Source organism: Cebidichthys violaceus, unplaced genomic scaffold (assembly GCF_023349555.1).
Source record: "Cebidichthys violaceus isolate CVI_PGR_0920_01 unplaced genomic scaffold, fCebVio1.0.p SCAF_9, whole genome shotgun sequence".
In the NCBI taxonomy this organism is placed as follows: Eukaryota; Metazoa; Chordata; class Actinopteri; order Perciformes; family Stichaeidae; genus Cebidichthys; species Cebidichthys violaceus.
Window position 1 is genome coordinate 2,002,480 of NW_027176975.1, and position 23,669 is coordinate 2,026,148.

At 40.4% G+C, this 23,669-nt stretch overlaps 2 protein-coding genes across 2 annotated transcripts; both read left to right on the plus strand.

The window, feature by feature from the left end:
• The first annotated feature begins 1,969 nt into the window (after positions 1 to 1,969).
• Positions 1,970 to 14,452, plus strand: LOC137867105 (GTPase IMAP family member 5-like). The gene is made up of 5 exons (XM_068703540.1): positions 1,970 to 2,000; positions 2,892 to 3,065; positions 10,297 to 10,386; positions 13,694 to 14,320; positions 14,406 to 14,452. The coding sequence occupies exons 1-5, from the start codon at positions 1,970 to 1,972 to the stop codon at positions 14,450 to 14,452; spliced, it is 969 nt and encodes a 322-aa protein (XP_068559641.1).
• Positions 14,453 to 15,363: 911 nt separating this feature from the next.
• Positions 15,364 to 17,830, plus strand: LOC137867308 (golgin subfamily A member 6-like protein 26). The gene is made up of 2 exons (XM_068703833.1): positions 15,364 to 16,032; positions 16,149 to 17,830. Exons 1-2 carry the CDS (start codon positions 15,381 to 15,383, stop codon positions 17,708 to 17,710), a joined length of 2,214 nt encoding a protein of 737 aa, XP_068559934.1. The 5' UTR covers positions 15,364 to 15,380; the 3' UTR covers positions 17,711 to 17,830.
• Positions 17,831 to 23,669: the final 5,839 nt, after the last annotated feature.

Consider the following 23,669-nt stretch of genomic DNA (forward strand, 5'->3'; position numbering starts at 1 on the left):
TAAAATTGCATCTTCTGTGCAGTTAAAATCCCCCCCCAAGAATAAAAAATCCTCCGTGGAGCAACCATTTAAAACGTCATTCACTTTGAGTAAAAACTGCTTCCTCTCTGTGCCGGATGTTGGAGCATAAACGTTGATAAAAACAGCAGAAAATGTGTCGAACCGAGCTTTGACTAAAAGAAGCCTCCCCTCGATAAAATGCTGGACCTCCAGTGCGTTGGGTTTAAAAGCCTGTGAGAAGAGGAAGCCCACTCCTGCGCTAAGGGAGGTGTTGTGGCTTAAAATGACTTCCCCTTCCCACTCCCTCCTCCAGTCAGACTCATTGTTAAAATCACTGTGCGTCTCCTGTAGGAAGAGAACGTCTATCTTTTTCATTTTGGATGTTTCATAGATAGACGTTCTCTTCCGGACGTCTCTGGCACCGTTGACGTTGGAAAGGCCCACTTTAAAAACATCCATGGTGGATAAAATTAAAGTAAAAACCAAACAATAAAACAGTAACTTAGATAAAATAACCCAAGCTGTCCTTTCCATCACTGCTCAGCTGACGCTTTGCCTTAAGCACTAGTTTTTTCTGTCTAAAAGCCTCCTGGTCTGTGAGGCCAGACTCCTCCCTCTGGCTCATGTGGAGTCTGGCCGAGGCAATAAAAAGACCTAGATCTGGGAAGTGCTCACCCACCTTTACCCCGTGCTGGTTCTTTGTTTGGGCTAAAAACAACTTTAATTTTTCTGACGTGAACATCTTTTTCTTTTGACTGCTGCTAAAAACCGGGACATCGCTACTATCAGACACACACTCATCATTTGCACTCTCATCAGTCACACCCACACTCATCGCCACCGCCCTGCTTGACCTCCTGCGCTTTGTTGTACTTTTTGTTTTTACTTTATTTATTTCCTCCATCTCCGCCTCCTCCACCTGCTCACTCCACAGCGCACTGCGCTCCCCTCCGTCTTTTCTTTGCCCTTTTTTTCCCCCTGCCTTCTCCTCCTTGACCCCCTCACCTGCCTTCTCCTCCACCTGCATCCCACACACACCGCTCACACCAGCCCCCACCTCCTTCTCCCCCACCCCACCCAGAACACCTTCTCCTCCCAGAACAACCTCCTCACCCACCACCCCCTCTTTACGCGCAATACCCTCACCCAAACCCTCCTTTTCACCCGTAGCTACCTCCACCCCCGGTGCATCAACTGAACTCACCCCGTGTGTTGGTTCGGCCACAGCGGCGGGTCTCCGCGGAGCCGCGATCGGCCGCACGATGGGGGCGGCCACCCCCGCTCGCGAGCGGGGTCCCCGCCGCGCCAGCGCCCCCCCAGGCGGGAGCCCTCGGCCGCTCCGGTACCGGTGGAGCGGCGGGGGCCCCCGCGTCAGCAGCCGCAGCCGCTCCCGCGCCGGGCGGAGCCGGCTCGCTCCGCTCCGGACAGGTGTCCCTCCTCTCCACAACCGAAGCACTTCATGCCCGCTGAAGTGGCGTATATGGTGTAGTCATAATCATCTACTTTAACAACGAAACGGAGGTTGAGCTCCTCGTTCCGGTTGTTCAGTATCATATAGAGCTGTCTACGATGGGACACCACGTGCTTCAGCAATGGAGACTTACACCCAGACAACATCCTGCGGATCGGGGACGCCACCTTCCCGTGTCTGGACAGCTCTCTGCTGAGGAACTCGTCGGTGATGAAGGGGGGGACGTTCGAGAGGACTACCTTGGTGGCGGGTTGGCATAAAGGCAGTACCTGCACGAAACAGCTGTTTACGGTGATGCCCGTCTCGACCACCGAGTTCACCTTCTCCACCCGGTCCAGGAACACAACCACGGCTCTGTTCATGCGTGCGGCCGACACGACGCCGCCGTGGCCGACCTTTTCCCCCACAGCGAGGCCGATGTCCTCCACGCTGCAGGGGAACGTGGCACACACCTTAACACCGTGTTTGCGGGTGAGGTGCTTGTAGCACATGCTAGCCATGGCGTCCGCCACGCTACCGGCAGACGCCGGTGAGAAAAGAAAAGAAAAATATAAAATAAACCCACAAAATACCCCAACGCTAAACTATAAACTACTGTGAAACTGTGATTATTAAACTATGTGAAAAATATAACATTAACAAGAAAACACTACGACGCACACGCTCTGCCACCACCACCTGCTCTCAGCTCGCACACTCAGAGAGAGAGAGAGACAGAGAGAGAGAGAGACAGAGAGAGAGAGAGAGAGACTCAGAGAGAGAACTAGATCATTTAACATTGAATGCTTTTCTCTCTCCAGGTCTTTAAATCAGAAGTTGGTCTCCAGTCAGTCTGTGACGTTTCCAGCAGAGGGACATTATGGGGAGCTCATCATCTAAGACCAGTAAGACTTTTTATAACACACTGCTGTCACTAATCACACATTACACACTGTGTCCACTTCTCTACGTTGATGACAAGTAGCTCAGTGCAATGGTTGTCTTTAGACAGCAATTCCTCACCAGGTGTGATTGTTTCCATGGGGACAAATGCTGGCATGTAAATATCTGATCTTGATAATGTATCTGTAGAAGCTTTTGATTTGTTGTTAATAATAAGTTGTTTTATTTATAAGTAGTATTGTTTAATTATTCTAGATGTTTGCTCTATTTAGATTAGCTTTCTTTAGCCATTGTTAAAGACTTGATCATATACAGCAAGCTTATCTTTGTCTCAAGGACCAATGTAAGCAGGAATAGGCTCCGCCCCTCATACATGAACCTGACCAGGATACGTGATTTAGAGAATCAATAGATGGAAACTGATGTTCCCTTCATGTCTGCTGACACTCATTTTTACTGAACACAATATCATAACTGATGACCATATTTTATAGCAAACTAATGACTTGTTGCTTCATTGTATTTATAAACTACAAAGGTGGTGGTGGCAGCCATGGCGGCAGTGGCAAAAATGGCGGCGGCAGCAATAATGGCGGCAGCAGCAATAATGGGAGCAGCAATAATGGCGGCAGCAGCAATAATGGCGGCGGCAGCAACAATAATGGGAGCAGCAATAATGGCGGCGGCAGCAATAATGGCGGCAGCTATGAACGTAAATTAAACTGAACTGAGTCAGAAATATTGTTGTCTATTTTAACATCTATAACTACAGTGTTTTGTTGATGTTGGGCTTAGACACACGTTTGATTTGATTTCAATTTTTGTAAGATTCAAGTAATCAAGTAATGATAATAGATGACAGATTCCTCTAAGTTCGCCTGAAAGAAGTTGTGACTTCCTCAATGGTTATTAGTTAAATTGTATTCAACATGCATTAAGTCAACATTTATTTTGTTTTCTTTCAGTGTCTATGCAGATGATTTTAGAGATGGTCAATGACCTTTGTTTATTGAACCTACGACTCCTACTCCGGATCATGAATCTTGAAGGTAAAAGAAGTGAGGAAAAAATAGGAAAGAACAGAGAATCAGAGATTAAGACACTAAGAGCAACAAACAGCTATAAAGTCAATGACAGGAGAGGACACTAGTACTTGAACATGTGGAGAAATACAGAACAAGTAAAGACACAAGTCACAAAATTGTACTTTAGGAGGATACATAAAGAGAGAGAGATTGTGTCTGAACCAAAACATGCATCATGTGTGATCAGGTGTGCCATAGATTCTGAGGAATCGTCCTCAAATGAGAGGCCAACATGACTGAACCTGGACAATGTTTTAGTAACTCTAAGTTACCTGTTGGTGTGAATGCTAGTGAAATATGATTGTTCAGTTGTAGTCAGCCACTCACCCAATGTAAGCAGGAATAGGCTCCGCCCCTCATACAAGAACCTGAACGAGACACATGATTTAGAGAAAGAGATGTTTCCTTCATGTCTGCTCACACTCATTTTTACTGAACACAAAACCATAACTGATGATCATATTCCAAAGCAAACAAACCACGTGTTGCTTCACTGTCATCTAAAAAGGCAGCAGCAATGAACGTAAATTAAAATGAACTGAGTCAGAAATATTGTTGTCTATATTAACATCTATAATTACAGTGTTTTGTTGATGTTGGTCTTAAATTCACATCTGATTTAATTTAAATATTTGAAAGTTTCAAGTTGATAATAGATGATGGATCACTTTAAAGAGGTTGTGACTTCTTCACTGGTTGTTGGTCCAATTTCATTGTATTCAACATGGACTAAGTCAACACTTATTGTGTTTTCTAATTCATTGTTATCCTTTCAGTGTCGAGGATTTCAGAGAAGATCAAAGAATGTTCTTTGTTGACCCAACCGCTCCGACAGCAGGCACAACCCTCCACCCTCCATCATGAAGGTAAAGAAAGTGAGGAAAAAAATAGGAATGAACAAGAGAAGAGACAGAGAATTAGAGATTAAGACATTAAGAGGAACAAACAGCTATAAAGTCAATGACAGGAGAGGACACTTTTGAACGTGTGGAGAAATACAGAACAAGTAAAGATGCAAAATACCAAATTGTACTTTAGGAGGATACATAGAGATGGAGCAGGGACCCCCTACTATATACATTGTATAAAATTGAGTTTTATATTAAACTGGGCCTAGTGCCATGTATAAACATACCTTGTTATTGTGCATTCAATACTAAGCTATTCAAATAATACACAGGTTCATATCTTCATGTTTTTATTTTAAAGGTACAGTGAGTAGGGTGGCTGTGCCACTGCCATTTATAAACACACTTTGTCAACTGATACCAATGCCAACATCAACATTGTCTGTCAATTGCATGATAATCATGCATACAAGCTATTCAAATTGACGTTTTTATTTTAAAAATAAATGTGGAAACGAAAATGAGTGATGGCCTATTAGTGCCACTGATATGCATAAACATACCTGTTATCTTGCATACAATACTGAACCATGTTGAAGACCTCTGGACTAGAGAGTACAGGCTACAGTAAAGGACACCGGTGACGGTTTGGTAGATGAGGTCTAGTTTATTGAGAAGGTCTTTGTAGACGGACTTGTACATCACCATAGTATAAGATGGGAATGACTCATTTTAACCAGGGTGTTCTTTGCATTGTGGGTAAAGGAGGCTTTGTTATGGTAAGCAGTGTGTTTTATGTACGTTTTAAAGGTGAGCAATTGGTCGAGCCAGATACCCAAGTACTTGTAGGAATTGGAGTTCTGATCCATCCAGGGAGGAGATTTTGCGAGGGTAGGCAGGTGGTGGTGTAGGTTGAAAACCATACATTTAGTTTGGTTTGTGTTTAAAGACAAGGGGAAGGTTGGAGAAGGCATGTTGAATACTATTGAAGCTGTGCTGCAGGAAGTCAGAGCAGTGTTCAGGGACGAGCTGGATGTCTACAAGATGGTGTCGTAGGCACACAAATAGATGTGAGAACCGCCTGCAGTGTGAGCAACATTGTTTATGTCGATTATGAATAAAGTTGAACCTAGAATGGACCCCTGAGGAACACCCTTGGACAGGGACAGTGGGTCAGATAGGTAACCCTCAGCTCTCACTGTTTGTACACGCCTAAAAAAGTAGCTGTTATACCAAGCTAGACCACCCTCTGAAAGTATGTCCTAGAGCCTGTCAAGCAGAATACTGTGGTCCACAGACTCAAAGGCCTTTTCCAAGTCAACAAACACAGCCACACATTATTCTTCCCAACGATGGCACATATGTCAATTAACACTTTAAGTGTTGCAGAGATACACCCATGGTCTGCTCTAAAGCCAGATTGCATGGCAGTGAGAATACTGTGGGACTCCAGGTGGTGGATGAGCTGTTTGTTGACCAGTTACTCATAGACTTTGGACAGTCAAGAAAAGATAGAAATAGGTCTGTAATTGCAAGATATTGCCCCCCTATGAAGAGAGGGGTGACAGCAGTCGATTTCCAGTCCTGAGGGAATACACAGGTCTGGAAGGAGAGGTTGAACAGACAAGTTATGGGGGCTGCGATAATATGACTGCTAACTTCAGGAAGAAAGGGTCTAGAGTATCCAGCTGAAATATGAGGATCCAGTTTGAGCAGCTCCCTGAGCACTTTAATCTCCTGTACTGACTGGAAGGAAAAGTGGAGGGGATCAATGCTTGGCACTGAGTCAGCATGGTTGACGGTAGGAGTGGCCGTAGCAGCTACAAAGACATGACCAGCCGTAACAAAATGTTTTTGAAATAATCTACCATTTTGGCTTCATCTGAAATAACTATGTTGTCTTCTTTGATTGCAGTAGGTAAATGAGAGGATGTATTTTTATTTTCCATGATTTTATACAGTTTTCCAAAACTGTTGGCTATAATGGCTCTGACTGGGTCAGAGCCATTATTTATGATAATTTGATTTTGCTTTTCTGATTGACTGGGTGCATTTGTTCCTTTACCAGTGTGATGTGCTCTTGGAGGCCTCTGCTTTACAGTAAAATAGTTGTTTTTGGCCAATCAGGTCAGACAATTGATTTAGATTTTTTTTGAAGGAGCGTGTCTATTCAAAATGGAAATGAATGAGTTTTTTAAATATGTCCAAGCATCCTCAACAGTAGGGATCAGGCCAATTCTGTGCCATTGTACAGGTACCATGTCATGTTAGAAGGCCTGCTCATTGAAATAATTTAGCACACGTTTATAGATGACGAGGGAGGGTGTTTAGCATTAGTACCCTTACGTACACAAGCAATACAACAATGGTCACTAAGGCCTTGGAAAAAACTGCAGATGTTTACTTGGTTGGTCTATTGGTGCGAATAATATCAATTAGTATTCTATTTTTCATAGACTTAGCATTGAATCTGGTGGGAGCCTGCACAATCTGGGAGAGATTTAAAGCATCCAATTGAAGTTGCACAGAAGGGGGAGGAGTTGAGCAAATCCCAATTCAGGTCAGCTATTAACAACAATTCAGAGGAAGTGTGAGGGGCAATAAGCTCACTAAGAGCAGGCAAGGCACAGGCAGGAGCAGAAGGTGGTCTGTAACGGCCAGCAACAATGAGAGAGAAGTTCTTTGACAGATTAATCTATAGAAGCAGAAACTCAAAATATTTCACCACAGATTTAGATAAAAATGACTTTGACATTGCTAACTATCCTTACAGTACATAGCAACCTGATTACAGGCGTTGCTGACCTAGTTGTCTTTACTAGCAGCTGTTGTTCAGTTAAAGTCTGCATGTTTGCAGAGGAAGCAGCTGTTATTGGAGCGATCAGTGAGCGGCGTGTCCAGCGGCGTTAACAGACCTACAGAGCGGCCGTCTGAAGTCTCGGTTAGTGGCGTTGAGGAGGGATGGACACAAAACGGAGGACTTTCCTGTCCTTATCGATGCTTATTTTGTTCTGCACAACTATTGTGAAGTCCACAGATAAAATGTAAAGGAACAAAACCAGTAAATGTTCTCCAGTAAAACAGAGACTTCAGCCACCAGCAGAGCTACGAGTGAGAACAGAAACAACGACACCGAGGAAACAAGTGAGAGACGAGTGTTGACCACATTTATGGACCATAATGTAGTAAACTATTATGTGTAAGTGTTGATTTTAAAGTAAATGTGATGTGTGTGTGTGTGTGTGTGAGAGAGAGAGAGAGAGAGAGAGAGAGAGACACCTATATGGAGCTAAATCCAGGTCAAAAGTTTTGATCATATGAAAAACAAATTTGAACCTGAAAGTTCAAGTTATGGTCTTGAACATTGAAAAATACATCAATGTATTCAAAATAAAAATAAGTAAATGAAAAGTTTTTTTGGGTTGAATTTTAATTCAGTTCTAGAATTTTTTTTGAATACGTTTCTTTTTTAATTTTTCAATTTCATATATATTTTGATAATTGAGGTCTTATATTTTTCAGTTTCAGATTTTATATTTTCAGATTCAAATCTTTTTTTCGGTTTCAAATCTTTTTTTCACTTTCGGATCGTTTTTTTCCAGTTCAGACTTTTGACCCTGATCTAGCGTGGGGGCGTGGCTTCCATATTCACGTGAATGCAATGGGGAAAAAAATGTGTGCGCCACCTATCCTGAAGGAAACTTCTACTGGTTCGATTGGTCTTTCGCCCCTATACCCAGGTTAGACGACCGATTTGCACGTCAGGACTGCTATGAGCTTCCACCAGAGTTTCCTCTGGCTTCACCCTGCCCAGGCATAGTTCACCATCTTTCGGGTCCTATCGCACAAACTCACGCTCCACTTCGATGGCGCGGGCGAGACGGGCCGGTGGTGTGCCCGACGCCGTGGGGCCGGTGTTACGCCCCTACTGGTTTTTAAACCTACTGGTTTCCCTTCCATGCGCAGCAGCTGTTTCTGCCTCTGTTGCCAGATTGGTCACACATTCACAAACATATTGCTGGAGATCTATAAACCACATCTCATATCCATTGCGGGGATTACGATTGTATAAGTGAGCACTACATCACAGCCACGTATGAAGAAATACATTGAAGAAAATAGATTTAAGGAAAGATCGCAACCACCTGGATTCGAACTCTGTCCAGCAAAATAGTCATAATTCCAAAGACGGTCACACTATGCGATCTGCCACTTGCTCTTAAAGATGTGTCAGTCATTCACTTACTTATCCATTCAGTCATACCTCATTAGTTTCCAGGAAACGTTTTGGTTTAGGGTGATCTGAAACAACTGGTTACCTTGGGCGTCTCTTCAATCACTTCCAAACATATTTATCAATGCTTTTTCGAGAGGCTTCGGCCAAACACCACCGATGCATTTTGACACAAACAAATGTACTTTTGTCACGATTATACAGTGACGATGATAATGTGAAAATACACTAAATAATTGCGAACTCTTGTCTCAGAATTCAACTTACTTTGTTGACAAATTCTTTGCCACAGTCGGTCAGGATACGTTTTGGGGCGCCGTATGAAAAAAAAACATTTTGAACAATGTCACTTCTTCAGCTCTTTTTAGTTCTTAGAGGGTAGACTTCCAGCCACTTTGTGAAGTAGCTACAGTCTAGTCCACCATGACAAATACGTAACCATTGTTGGTGCATTTCAGCTTGCCAACAAGATCCATCCAGACTAGGACTCGGTCACTTTAGAGTGCAAACCAAAGCTTAATTAACACCGGTCGCGGCGCACCGCCACAGAGGATATGCGCCTGGCGAGGGTATATCGGTCCTGACGTGTAAATCGGTCGTCCGACCTGGGTATAGGGGCGAAAGACTAATCGAACCAGTAGCTGGTTCCCTCCGAAGTTTCCTTCAGGATAGCTGACGCTCACAGTTTTTTCCCACTGCATTCACGTGAATATGGTGTATAGAAAGTGTTCAATCATAATTCTCGAGGTGCCCACATCCTCAGCCTTCTTTGTCATGCTGTCACTCATGATGACACGCCCTTCTCAGTTGAGGCCACGCCCCCCCAAGTTAGATCAGGGTCAAAAGTCTGAACTGAAAAAAAATGATCTGAAAGTGAAAAAAACATTTGAATCTGAAAATATAAGACCTCAAATATCAAAATATATATGAAAGTGAAAAATGAATATGTTGATAATCAAAATTATATTCAACCCCAAAAAAAAGTTCATTCATTATTTTTATTTTGAATACATTGATGGAATTTTCAATGTTCAAGACCACAACTTGAACTTTCAGGTTTCAATTTTTTTTTTCAAATGATCAAAACTTTTGACCTGGATTTAGCTCCATAGGACCTGCAGTGTTGTAACTAAGTCTGAAAAATAAAACTTCTAAAACCTTCCACGAAATGTGTCTGTTTCAGTTTATAGAGGAAGATTTTAGAGAATATCTTAAGTATCAAACATGACCTTTCATTATTAAAGACTACTATATTAGTCTGTCGTATTTTTTTAACTAATCAACCAATCTACTTCCTGTTTACATCGGCACTCACCCGCATGCCCAGTGTACGTGAATAGTCACGTGATATTCGTTTTCAGACGTTTTTGTGTGGACGGAGAATATTTCGAAAACAATGCTGAAACGGAGACGGGACGGAGATCAACAGTCTGGTGCTCGTCCAGTGAGGTTGATTTTGGGTACCAATGTTATATATCTTTGTATAACCTTGGTGAGTTCCTGTGGGTCTCCTCTAGTGAGGCACCAGTGTTGTGATTCAAACTGAGATTTGTAATGCCTGATGGGGTTTAGCCGTGGTTTCATAGTTTAGGCTTTTATTTTTTCATGTAGGCCTCTCTCCCCCACGTAGTGAGGTCCCAACAGTAGATAATAACTGTGTCAGTCTGTTATGGCTGTGAAAATGTTAATTTTGCACCAACAATCACTGTATTGAGGAGATGCATTACAGATTACATATGAATAAATGAATATCCATATTTTTTTGTATCTCTACAGAGACACCTGTGAAGCCCAGTAAAAGTAGTGTCTGTGGCCACAGCAGCAGCAGCGGGGTTGGCAGCATTGACGGCAGCGTCAGCAATGAAGGTAAATTAAACTGAACTGAGGCAGAAATATTGTCTATATTAACATTTAGAAATACAGTGCTTTGTTGGTGGTGGGCTTAAACTCACGTTTGATTTCATATCAGTCACAAAACAGGTCAAACTAAGAAATCTAATTTTACAACACTCTCAGTGGGCATGGGCAAGAGCACACAAGATTTTGAGGATTTGTTCATACAAACAAAGCTACTCCTTCATTTGGAATAACCCTCTCATCTGTTTAGGGAAAACACATGGCTGGCAAAAGGAATACATGTTGTCAAAGATCTCTATGGAGATCTCATTTAGGTCATTTGAGGAACTTAAAGAAAAATGTTATTAAAAAGAGAAAATTAAATGAAATGATTTCTGGAAGTATTTACAGTTGAGGAGCAGCATAGGGTCAGTGTTTGGACTGAAAAGAGAAGAGATGAAAGAGAATAAGATTCAAGAGTTTCTAAGTGCTTCCCGTACATTACACTCAGCCACAATATTTTATAGGAAAATGTTAAATATTCAAACTAGAATGTGCGAAGGCCTGAAACTGATATGGCAAAAGGATCTTGGCAATAAGATTAGGGAAGATGTATATGGTAATAATTAATATTGAATGTAGGCTGGGCTACAAGGGATGCAAGAAGCAAGTTTATCTATTACAAAATTGTACAAAGGTACTACTTTACACCCCTGAAACTGTAATGCAGGATAGCAAATGTTGGAAATGTAATAAAGAAATGGACACTTTTCTACATGCTCTGTCGGGGTGTTCCAGGGTGATGCCTTTTTGGAAGGTGGTACTGAAGAAACTAGAAGGGTGGCTCAAACAGCCTTTACCAGAATCCCCACAATTATGTTTACTGGCATTAACTGTTTTTATTGTGGCAGCAAGGCTTGTTCTATGAAACTGAAAGAGCCCACATACGCCTGTGATCACAGAATGGCTCAAACTCTGTTTGTGGTGGAAAAACTATACAATAGTACCAAGTGAGTCCTATAACACTGAAATAAGGAAACCCGAGAAAAGCAAAAGCCTTTAGAATCAGAATCAGCTTTATTGGCCATGTATACGTACGCATACATGGAATTTGACTTCGGTTTCCACTTTCCATTTAAAGTATTTATTCTCTGCGCAGAGAAGAGAAGACTTCATCATCACACAGAGTGCCTGCGTTGTCTGTGGGATGGTGAGAGTCCTGTGTGCCGTTTGAGTACACTTTTAAAGGGTCAGAGCATCAAAGGAGGAGGGGGAAGGGGTGTTTCTCCAAGACATCTGTTTTGTTTCTACTCTACACATTTTAGTACCTGCAATAAAACATTTATGACAGATCCTAATCTGTAGATCCTGTGGTTTACTACCTCTAAGCTAAACACTGTGATTACTATCTGCACTCCCTACATCAAAGATCTTCAACTAATCTAATCTAAACATTCTGCAGCGCTCCCTTTCAGATTCTTCCTTTGAAGGGAGTTACAGCAGACATACAGTACAGTAGTATAGTCAAACATAGAATAAAGCATATAAGCAAGTCACAGAATAAAAAGTTCTTAACACAAAGGAATTTTCTATCACAAGAGACAGCTGCATTTGAAAATATGATTGCCAGGGTAAAGAACATTCCAAGCAGAAATGACCAAGCATGAGGAAATCTGATGGCTTATATTACAGATGCACAATTTTAGAGGTGTGGAGTACTTGCAGATGGGATTTGCGTGCATATGGATGTGTAGATAAATGGGCATGTATGTGTATATAGAAGTACATGTGAAAGATAATTAATGGAGTGCCGAGGGGTGGAGGCTCTTGTAGCTGCCTTTAAGTTAATTGATAAATGTTTTTATATATATATATATATATATAGATATATATATATATATATATATATATATATATAGATATATAGATATATATATATATATATAGATATATAAATATTATTTCTGCTGGGGTTTTTTTATTTTACTTTCTGACAAACCTAATTTCTGTATCTATGTATAATGTTAATGCGTTTAAATGAATCCAAATTTAAATGACAAAAAACTATGTATCTCTACAGAGCCAGATGTTCAACCTGTGACACGCAGCAGCAGCAGCAGCAGCAGCAGCCTTGAATTCCTGTCACCTCTCAGTAAGTTAAACTGGACCTTGTCAGAATTATTCTCCTGTTTATTAACATCTAGAGTATGTGTTTGTAGGTGCTGGGTACTAACTCACATTTTATTAAATTGAAATATTTACAAGTTTCAAGGTGCAACAAATATAAAACTCACGGATCGGACCACAGATCAGCAATAAAGAAAAAAGGGAGCAAATATAACTTTTATAGATCCCTGGTGAAGTTTTGTTGCCACTGATACTAATTATTGATCATTGATGATCCATATTAACACATACCCTTTGTTGTTTGATGATAGCAGCTGGTCTACAAGGATCCAGAATATTTATTATAAAAATAATTGTAATGCTCTGAAGTCAGTAAACCATCAGACATTCTAAATGTTATATTTTCACTATGTTATAGAAATTGAAAGTGTTTTTTTCTTCATAAGACAATTCAAATAATAAGGAAATAAGAGATTATATTTTTGTGGATTAAAATAACTATAGTCATGATTATTTTTACTGATGTATAATAATGTGTTTAGAGCTTGTGTTATGGAGTTAAACATCATAATTCATCTCTAATATCTATTTTATATTAACATGAAAACATCTCCTTCAACCTACTGGATTTATTCAAGTTCATCACCAAAACTACATTTTACAGATTTACATGTGAACACATCACGATAACGTTATAATCTACCTTCAGCCAGTACTCATGTTCACTGAGCAGAGCCTGAAGGCATCATGATGTAACTGAAGTGAACCTCCGTTGGTTAGCCGTTAGCGGAGCTGCTAACGTTACTAGCTCTCCTCTTGATTAGTTGTTAACAATGAAACATGATCAGAGAACAGAGACTAGAAACACATGTTCTACTGAATACTGGAGGAGAACCATCGTCAGGAAAACTTTATTTACACTGTGATGCTTAACGTTAAAACTTTATTTACACTGATGGTTAACGTTAAAACTTTATTTACACTGTGATGGTTAACGATAAACTGTGGAATTGATCTGTGGCTCACATACGTGAAGAATCGTGAGGGGGATCAATATGGATCAATAATGGTCTTTACAACATTAATAGTCTACCTTAAAAAGACCACCTTAAACAAGCCATGACTTTCTGGTTTTTAGTCCAATTATTTTGTTTTCAACATGGGTAAAGTTTTCATTTATTGTGTTTCTAATCCAATGTTTTCTTCTCAGTGTCTGAGCTGAGGGTTGTTCTGCTGGGGAACAGCTGGTCTGAGAGGAGTTCAGTGGGGAACTTCATAATGGGAGAGACTGTATTCAACACTGAAGAAGAACCAGATCACTGTCTGAGAGTCAGAAGACAGTTAAAGGAGAAAAAGATAGTTCTGATCAACACTCCAGATCTGCTGCACCCCAACATCTCTGAAGACAAACTAAGAAAACATGTAGAACACTGTGTGAGACTCTCTGATCCTGGACCTCATGTGTTCCTGCTGGTTCTACAGCCTGAAGACTTCACTGAGGAACTCAAAGTGAAGCTCTGCAGAGTCCTGAAACTCTTCGGTGATCGATCATTTGATCATTCATTGATACTGATATCAACACCTAGAGAGGAGAGTTCAGCTTTCATGGACAAAGACCAGCCTTTAAAAGACCTGATCAGAATGTGTAGATACAGATACCTGAACCAGAAGAACCTTGAACGTCCAGAGCTGTTAACACGTTTGGGTCAAACTACAAAGGACAACAATGGAGAACATCTGATCTGTGATGTATTTGAAGATGCAGCACCAGGTTTTGATCTGGGAAGTCTGAAACATGCAGAAGGAGGTTTTAGATCTGATCCTCCAAAACCTGTTGGTGAGTGCAGAACAGTCATTCAGTTAATGAATAATGAATAACTTAATATTTACTTTACTTACTTTGACATGACTGTCTTTTACAGAGGTGAACGTTCCCAGTAAAGTGACCCCGCCGTCCCAGTGTAAGTAAATCACATGTTATCCAGTTACATACAGTAGCAACAATACAACACTGATATATATGAAATATACAGTATATTGATATCTGTAGTATCAGTCAGTAGAAAATGAAATGGCCATTACAGTGAATCAATAATGTTGCTGACTGATAAGGACCCATAATGAGCAAACTAACATATTAACATGCTAATTTAAGTATTTGTACAATTATGCTTCATATTTATAAATGTGGAGAGAACATGGATTTTGACACAATGAGCAACAATCATTCATGTCTGCAGCCCTCTTTGTTAAATTAATGATGTTTTATCACGTAAGATGAATTGTTGAGTGATGAGAATCTGCTCATTGGAATCTTCTAACTAATATTATATCTGTGTTGTTTCACAGCATCTGAACTCAGGATTGTGATGTTTGGAAAAACCGAGGACAAAAAGAAAACACTATGCAACTTCATTATTGGGAGCAAAAAGGTTCAACGTTTTAAAATGAAGCCAAACAAGCACTGTGAGGTCACCCGTGGAAAGTGGAGAGAACATCCTCTAACAGTGGTGAAAACTCCAGACGTCTTCAGTCTGTCTGAGGAATCAATCAGAGAAGAGATGAAGAGCTGTGTGAGTCTTTGTTCACCTGGACCAAATGTTCTGCTGCTGTTAGTGAAGCCTTCTGATTTCACTGAGGAGAACAGGCAAACACTGAAGTTCAGCCTGAGTTTGATTGATCAAGATGCTTTTAAACACTCAATGGTCATCACACATGATGGGAGTGAAACACATTTCTGTGTTCATCGGCTCCTTAAAGACTGTGGAGGAAGACACTACAGCATGTCTGCAGATGACCATAGATCATTAATGGAGAAGATTGAGAACATTGTGCCTGAAAACAAAAGTACTCTTCTCACCTTCACTGAAGATACCATGACATCAAAGACTGACCACATGAAACCATCTTTAAACCTGGTTCTGTGTGGGAGGACAGGAGCAGAGAAGACTTCAGCAGCCAAGGCCATTTTAGGTCAAACAGAGCTTCATCCAGTCTCCAACTCATCAGAGTGTGTTAAACATCAGGGAGAGGTGTGTGGACGTTGGGTTTCTCTGGTGGAGCTGCCTGCCTTGTATGGAAAACCTCAGGAGGCAGTGATGGAGGAATCACTCAGGTGTATCTCCCTCTGTGGTCCTGAGGGCGTCCATGTTTTCATCCTGGTCCTACCTGTGGGTCCACTCACTGATGAAGACAAGGGAGAGTTAGAGACCATCCAGAACACTTTCAGCTCTGCAGTCAATGACTTCACCATGATTCTGTTCACTGTGGAGTCAGATCCTAAAGCTCCACCTGTTGTTAACTTTGTGAAAGAAAACAAGGAGATCCAGGATCTCTGTCAGAGCTGTGGAGGAAGATATGTTGTTCTCAACATCAAGAACCAGCAGCAGATCCCACAGCTGATGGATTCTGTGGAAAAAATAAGACTGAAACTCTCCCACACTGAACCATGCTGCTACACAACAGAACTATTTGCACATGGTCAAATAGAAAAGATCAGAGCACTACAGGCTGAACTGAAGAACATGAGAACAAAAAGTACGGTCACCTGTAAGTATTGTATATTTTAATGTCTGTCCTAATCCATCCAGTGGACATTATACCTGGCAGTCTATACTGTAGTAACTGTCACCATTAAAGTAACTCCAGGTCTTCTTGGTCCACAGGTGATGAAGAGAAGCAGAGCCCAGAGGGTCTCAGGATCGTGCTGATAGGAAAGACTGACAGCGGAAAGAGCTCCTCAGGAAACACCATTCTAGGAAGAGATGAGTTTGAAGCTGAATCGAGCCAAAAGTCTGTCACCAAACATTGTCAGAAAGCAGAGAGTGAAGTGGACGGTCGTCCTGTCGCTGTGGTCGACACTCCTGGTCTGTTTGACACAAGTTTGTCCCATGAAGAGGTTAATGAGGAGATGGTGAAATGCATCAGTCTTCTGGCTCCTGGACCACATGTCTTCCTGCTGGTGTTAAACATTGGTAGGTTTACAGAAGAGCAAAAGAAGACATTACAACTCATCAAGAAGGTCTTTGGGAAAAAGGCTGAAAAGTTCATCATCATTCTTTTCACAAGAGGAGATTCACTGGAGCAAGAGGAGCAGTGTGTTGAGGAATACATAGAACAATGTGATGATTCCTTTAAAAAACTGATCAATGATTGTGGAGGAAGATATCATGTGTTTAATAACAATGATCAACAAAACCAAATGCAAGTCAGTGAGCTGATGACTAAGATTGACACAATGGTGAAGACAAATGGAGGCGGCTGCTACACTAATGAGATGCTGCAAGAGGCCGAGACCGCTATCAAGAAAGAAATGGAGAGAATCCTGAAGGAGAAGGAAGAAGAGATGCAGAGAGAGAGGGAGGAACTTAAAAGAAAACATGAAGAAGAAATGCAGACAATGAAAAGAAGAATGGAAAAACAGAGAGCAGAAATTGAAAAGGAGAGAAAACTGAGAGCAGAACAACTTGAAGAAATGAAGGAAAACATGAAGATGGAAGATGAAGAGAGAAAGAAAGAACAGCAAATGAGAGGAGAAGAAGAAGACAAGAAGAGAAAACGAGAGGAAGAAAAACAACGACAGGAGTGGAAACAGAAAGTTGAAACTTTGGAGCAAAAAATAAGATCACAGTCACAATCAAAGGAAACCATCGACAAAAAGCTGGAGGAGAATAAAGAGATGATGAGAAAAGAACGAAAGAACTGGGAGACAAAACAAAAAGAATGGTGGATTAAACGAGATCAAGAAAATGAACAGAGACGACAGGAGGAAGAAACTAAACATAGAAAACTTCAAGAAGATTATGAACAGGAAAGAGAAAAATATGAAAAGAAAAGAAAAGAAGAAGATCGAATCAGAAGAGAACAAGAGGAAAAAGAGAGAAAAGACATGGAGGAAAAACAGAGAGCAGAAGTTGAAAAGGAGAGAAAACTGAGAGAACAACTTGAAGAAAAGGAGAAAAACATAAAGAAGGAACGTGAGGAGAGAAGGAAAGAACAGGAAATGAGAGAAGAAGACGACAGGAAGAGAAAACAAGAGGAAGAAAAACAACGACAGGAGTGGAAACAGAAAGTTGAAACTTTGGAGCAAAACAGAAGATTAGAGGCAGAATCAAAGGACAGAAAACTGGAGGAGAATAGAGAGATGATGAGAAAAGAACGAGAGAACTGGGAGACAAAACAAAAAGAATGGTGGATTAAACGAGATCAAGAAAATGAACAGAGATGACAAGAGGAAGAAACAAAACTTAGAAAACTTCAAGAAGAATATGAACAGGAAAGAGAAAAATATGAAAAGAAAAGAAAAGAAGAAGATCGAATCAGAAGAGAACAAGAGGAAAAACAGAGAAAAGACATGGAGGAAAAACAGAGAGCAGAAATTGAAAAGGAGAGAAAACTGAGAGAACAACTTGAAGAAAAGGAGAAAAACATAAAGAAGGAACGTGAGAAGAGAAGGAAAGAACAGGAAATGAGAGAAGAAGAAAAAGACAGGAAGAGAAAACAAGAGGAAGAAAAACAACGACAGGAGTGGAAACAGAAAGTTGAAGCTTTGGAGCAAAATAGAAGATTAGAGGCAGAATCCCAGGACAGAAAGCTGGAGGAGAATAGAGAGATGATGAGAAAAGAGCGAGAGAACTGGGAGACAAAACAAAAAGAATGGTGGATTAAACGAGATCAAGAAAATGAACAGAGACGACGTGAGGAAGAAACAAAACTTAGAAAACTTCAAGAAGAATATGAACAGGAAAGAGAAAAATATGAAAAGAAAAGAAAAGAAGAAGATTGAATCAGAAGAGAACAAGAGAAAAAAAGAGAAAAGACATGGAGAACAATCATAAGACAAACATGGAGACTCTGAAGAAGACATATGAAGATGAAGCCAGACAGAAAGCTGAGGAGTTCAATGACTTTAAGAGTAACTCTGACAAATCCATGAAAAAGCAACATGAACAAACAATGTTGAAACATCAAGCCAAGATTTCTGACAGCGTGACATGTATGACCAAATATGGGGGAAATCTGAGAATAATTGACTTACTGAAAACACAGGAAGAAGAAATGAAGACTGTGAAGGATGAGGAAGAAAAGAAGAGTCTGCAGCAAAAACATGAAAAAGAACTAAATGACTTGATACAAGAACTTCTGCAACAAGATGACAAATCAAGCTGTTGCATTTTATGAGGATATGTTTTGAGAAGACGTCCTAACAGCTGTATCAGGAAAGGGAATAAAAGAGTGGTGGGACAAAAGAGATCTGGGAAATAAACAGGAAGAACGTGAGGCACTTGAAAAGCTGAAAGGATCAGTGACTTACTGAAAAAACAGGAACAAGAAATAAATAGTGTGGAAAATCTGGAGCAAAGAGAACACCTGGAGAAGACATGAAAAACAATTGAGTGACTTGATAGCAGAACTTCTGAACGGACCTGACAAACCACATTGTTCCATCTCATGAGGCTTTTTATTCTGAAGCCATGCTGGTGGGGGAAGGCAATGTCACTCAGTCAACTATTGGCTGGATTGCCTATAAATTTGGTTCAGGAACTCATGTTCCCCAGAGGATGAATCCTCCAGACTTTGATGATCCTCTGACCTCTCCTCTAGCGCCATCATCAGGTCAACATGTTCATGTGTCCAATACTTTGTTTTCTGTCCACAGCCTATAATCACCTTTAATAATGTGGAGTAGTGAACGTTGGAGATGGAGAAGGTTCGCTTCCTTCATTACTTATCAGTACTTTTGTTTTGTTTATATTTGATATATTCAATGTGTGCATATAGAAAGATTGTCAAGTAAGAATGTCATCAAACTGACTGTAAATAATATAGATTAGAATGCAAACCTCTGCTGACAGACAAACCTACAAATCTGTTGCATAGAGAAACTTACAGAGGAAGAAGAGAACACAGCCCAATGAAATACTGCAGCAAATGAGCAGCAATGATGGAATAATGCTTACAATGTAAATAATCCATTTTAATTGATCACTCTCTAATCAGTGGATGGCTTTGAAAAATCAATGTTTGATTGTTAGTATGTGTTGTTCCAACGTAAAATCACAGAATACAATCTATGAGTTTCATCTACAGGGACAAGAATTGTCCGGATATGTTTGTGTCGTTTTTCTGTGACGCCATTAAGTTACAAAACCAAAGTTATGTTCAGGTAACAAAACCACTGAGTTAAGTTGAGGAAGAACTCCATGGTTGGGCCTAAAATAACTGCATACAGTACATTTTAGGCAACTAAATGAACGTTGGGTTCAGGCAACTCAAGGAAAGTTAAATCTAGGCAACTAAATGAACATTAAATGTAGGCAACAAAATCAATGAGTGAGGTTTAGGAAAAACTTCATAGTTGGGCTCAAAATATAACTTGACAGTTAAGTTTAGGCAACTAAACAAACGTTAAGTTTAGGCAACTAAACAAAGTTACGTTTAGGCAACAAAACCACTTGGTTAGGTTTAGGAAAGCTGTTTGCACTCTGCGTTGCTCCACCTGCAGCCTAAATAACAAGTTTTCTTGGTGACGAACAAAAGCCACCACTCTGATTAAAATAGACACACAGTGACAAAATGTTCATGTAAGTCTGACTCTCTACAATATCTATTATTTCTGTTCTATATTACTGAAAATAACTGTTTGATTTGTAACATTCAGGTCTTCTCTGTTTCATTGTGATTTATGTAAACTTTGGTAAAAACATCTTAATATTGGAGAAAGAGTCACGAGTTTTACTTTTCACCTGAAATAAGTTGATTATTGTAAAGAAGTTGTGGACACAATGAGACATCGTCTCAGAGACACTTTCTCACTCTAGAAATCTTCATGATATGTTTTGTTTTATTTTTTACTCATTAGTTGTGAATATTGTTTTTATTGTTGTTTGTGTCATTATTTACAGCGTAGTACAGAAAGACTGTCAGAAAAGATGATCTTTGGTTTCATGTTTGTAAAAAGAAAATGAATGTTTAAATGTCATTTAACCCAAATAACAAATATCACAAGAAATATAAAATATGAATTCATAGACAATGAATGTGTTCATGTTTCTTTGTTTTGCTGCATGTCAAATTAGAATAGAAGCTTTAAGTGATAATTCAGATTGCTCTTTATTCCTATGTTGTGTCTGTGGTGTTTGGTTTCTTTGTGTATCATGAAACAAGATGAATAAAGGGTTTGACTTGTAGTTCAGAGTGGACTGTTGTCTAGAAAACACATTCTATCTGCAGCCTGATGCTCCTGTAGCCAACAGTCAGTTATTCTTCATTTGAATTCATCATTTTAGAATGTTCTTAGTGTGATAGTATTTGAAGTTTGTATTGGTGGGATCTGGCAGGAGCGTGTTTGGTTATCAGCAAGTCTGAAAACTAAATTATTGACATTAATTAAATGATTAATATCAATAAGATTATTAAGAATTATTATTAATGATAATAGGGCACCACCCTGAGATCAGGGACCAATATTTTTATATATATATGAAGATGAAGGCCGAATGATGCATTGTGGGGCAGAAATATCTTCTTTCCTTTGCTAAAGGAAGGTCCAGTGTTTCCTATGCTAAAGGAGCTAACACAGGAAGGTCCAGTGTTTCCTATGCTAAAGGAGCTAATAAAGTAAGGTCCAGTGTTTCCTATGCTAAAGGAGCTAATAAAAGAAGGTCCGGTGTTTCCTATGCTAAAGGAGGTAATAAAGGAAGGTCCAGTGTTTCCTAAAGGAGGTAATAAAGGAAGGTCCAGTGTTTCCTATGCTAAAGGAGCTAATAAAAGAAGCATTGAAGCAGCTTTCCTTAGCATTTAGAGGATTCAAAGAGCTCTTACCATGGAGGACACTTAGATACTTCAGGTCATTTCACTCAGTGAGGAACCTTCATGAGTAAAAAGGAGTATTGGACCGCAGCCCTTGTGTTGTTCCTCCTTTCGCCTCCTTGATGAGCTCCAGCTGTGTACAGGTGTAGAAACAGCTGGAGCTCCAGGAGGCTCTGAAATGTGTTTTCTCCACATTGATAATGTCTCCATGTCCAGCAGCTGGAGCTGAAGCATCAACCAGTGATGAGCTCTGTTCCACTTTTCTGTCTCATGAGAATCCATTTCTACCTCTGTGATGAAACAACATCCTGTGAGTCTTACAGTTTTTTTCAATCGCTAACAAGCGCTTACCCATACTTCAGATACTTTTTCTAAACTCTTAACACAGACTCACACCTACAAACCACAATTGCCGAAATGGATAATTTTCTTCTCAAAAACACATTTTGTTAAATATATACTAACTCTTCATTTCAAAATAGAACACATCTTTCTCTGCACACACTAACTTTACCAAAACACTGGAAATCTGACTCAAAATGAAATTATTCTGTCAAAGAATAACTCTTGTTTTCACTTCACAAGGTCCTTCCAGTCAATCAAAGTACACCAGGTTTCAAAATACTGGCTATTGCTGACATTACAAAAACTGCATAGACTTTTATGTTTCAGTTTTACAGGTATTTGCATGCAAAACATGCAATCCACTGTTTTTACACTAAATGTCTTGGTTGGGAACTGTATGTCCACATGTAATGTTCACATTCAAAAGCATTCCAGTAAAAACCAAATCAGTTTTTTTCCCTTTACTGTTTACTACAGGAGGTACAGTATAGATACTGTTTACAGTATGATAGAACAGAAAAAGTTTTACAGTATTGCTTACAGTGAACAAAATATCCATGAAACACACAAGAGCATTCTGAACAAAAAAACAACCGCAAAAAGCCCAGATAAAAAGGGGGGGGGGAACTAAAAAAAGCACAAACTTCCTGTATCTAATCTCTGCGATCTTCAGGGTTAGGCCACATGTTTTCATCAACATCGCATCTGATATTATCCAAGGCGATGCACCTGGGATAAAACCGCTTGGAATGTCAGATCCACCCTTGGCAATCATCAACTGTGATGTCCCTGCAGCCAGCATCCATGGCTTCAAGGAGGGACATCTGGTCATGTGGCTGATGGTCATAAACCTTCCACCTCCATGCAGAAAAGAACTCCTCTATGGGGTTGAGGAAAGGTGAATAGGGTGGAAGGAAGAGACGTACCAGTCTTGGGTGGACTTCAAACCATGTTGTTATTGCTTGCGAATGATGGAAAGCCACATTGTCCCAGGTGATTACAAAGGTCCTCATGTTTTCACCCTCCTGATCCTGCTCTGGAACCAGGCGCTGGTGGAGATCATTGAGAAAGGCAAGGAGGCGCTCGGTATTGTAGGGTCCAACCTGACATCTGTGAAGGAGTAATCCTGCATTTGCAATTGCTGCCCACATGGCAATGTTTGCCCCTCTCTGTCCTGGCACATAAACTGTGGCCCTTTTTCCAATGACATTTCGTCCACGTCGACGCCTTTTGGCCAGATTGAATCCTGCCTCATCTATGTATATGAATTCATGAGGGGCCTGGTTGGCCTCCAATTCCATAACTCTCTGAAACAAAGTTTATGTAAATCATGTCATTACTGTATACCATACTGTACTGTAACCTATTACTGTGTAGGTTACCTACTTGAAAAGTGCAAAGCTTATAGAACTGGACATTGAATTGAAGATACACTATACCTGGACATATTGTCGTCGTAGCTCCTTGACTGTCTCACTGTTCCTCTCAAAGGGAACAGTGTAGAGCTGCTTCATCCGCACTCTGTGTTTGGACAATGTCCGCGTAATGGTCGTGAGGCTGATGCTATTGATATTGTCAAATATCCCATGGTCCTCCACAATTCTACTTTGAATTTCATGCAGTTTTATTGCATTATTTGCAACAACCATTTCTACAATGGTAAGCTCTTGATCATTAGTGAGGAGCTTTCCTCTTCCCCCAGAGGGAGGAAGACGTTGCATTCTTTAGAGGGACAAAAAATTCAACATCTGCATTACTGTATGGCCTTATTGACATGTCAAGTGAGAATAGAAACAATCCATGTCAAATGCAATACTTACCTGTTGGTTTGTTGAAAGATGCGTATAATGGAGGCAACCGTTGACCGCCTCAAATTGGGCTGCACTCTTTCACCAGCCTCTCTTAGTGAAAGACCGTGGTTGACTACATGGTCAATGATAGTGGCACGAATTCCATCACTGATTACTGTTCTTGCAGCCCTTGGAATGCCACCACCACGCATTCGTACACCTCTACCTTGCCCTCTCCTT

Coding starts and splice junctions, on each gene's coding strand:
- LOC137867308 (XM_068703833.1), top strand. CDS start 15,381: ATGAAACCATCTTTAAACCTGGTTCTGTGTGGGAGGACAGGAGCAGAG. Junction 16,033..16,148: donor AACAAAAAGTACGGTCACCT/GTAAGTATTGTA, acceptor CTTGGTCCACAG/GTGATGAAGAGAAGCAGAGC.
- LOC137867105 (XM_068703540.1), top strand. CDS start 1,970: ATGGCGTCCGCCACGCTACCGGCAGACGCCG. Junction 3,066..10,296: donor TAATGGCGGCAGCTATGAAC/GTAAATTAAACT, acceptor GTATCTCTACAG/AGACACCTGTGAAGCCCAGT. Junction 14,321..14,405: donor TGATCCTCCAAAACCTGTTG/GTGAGTGCAGAA, acceptor TGTCTTTTACAG/AGGTGAACGTTCCCAGTAAA.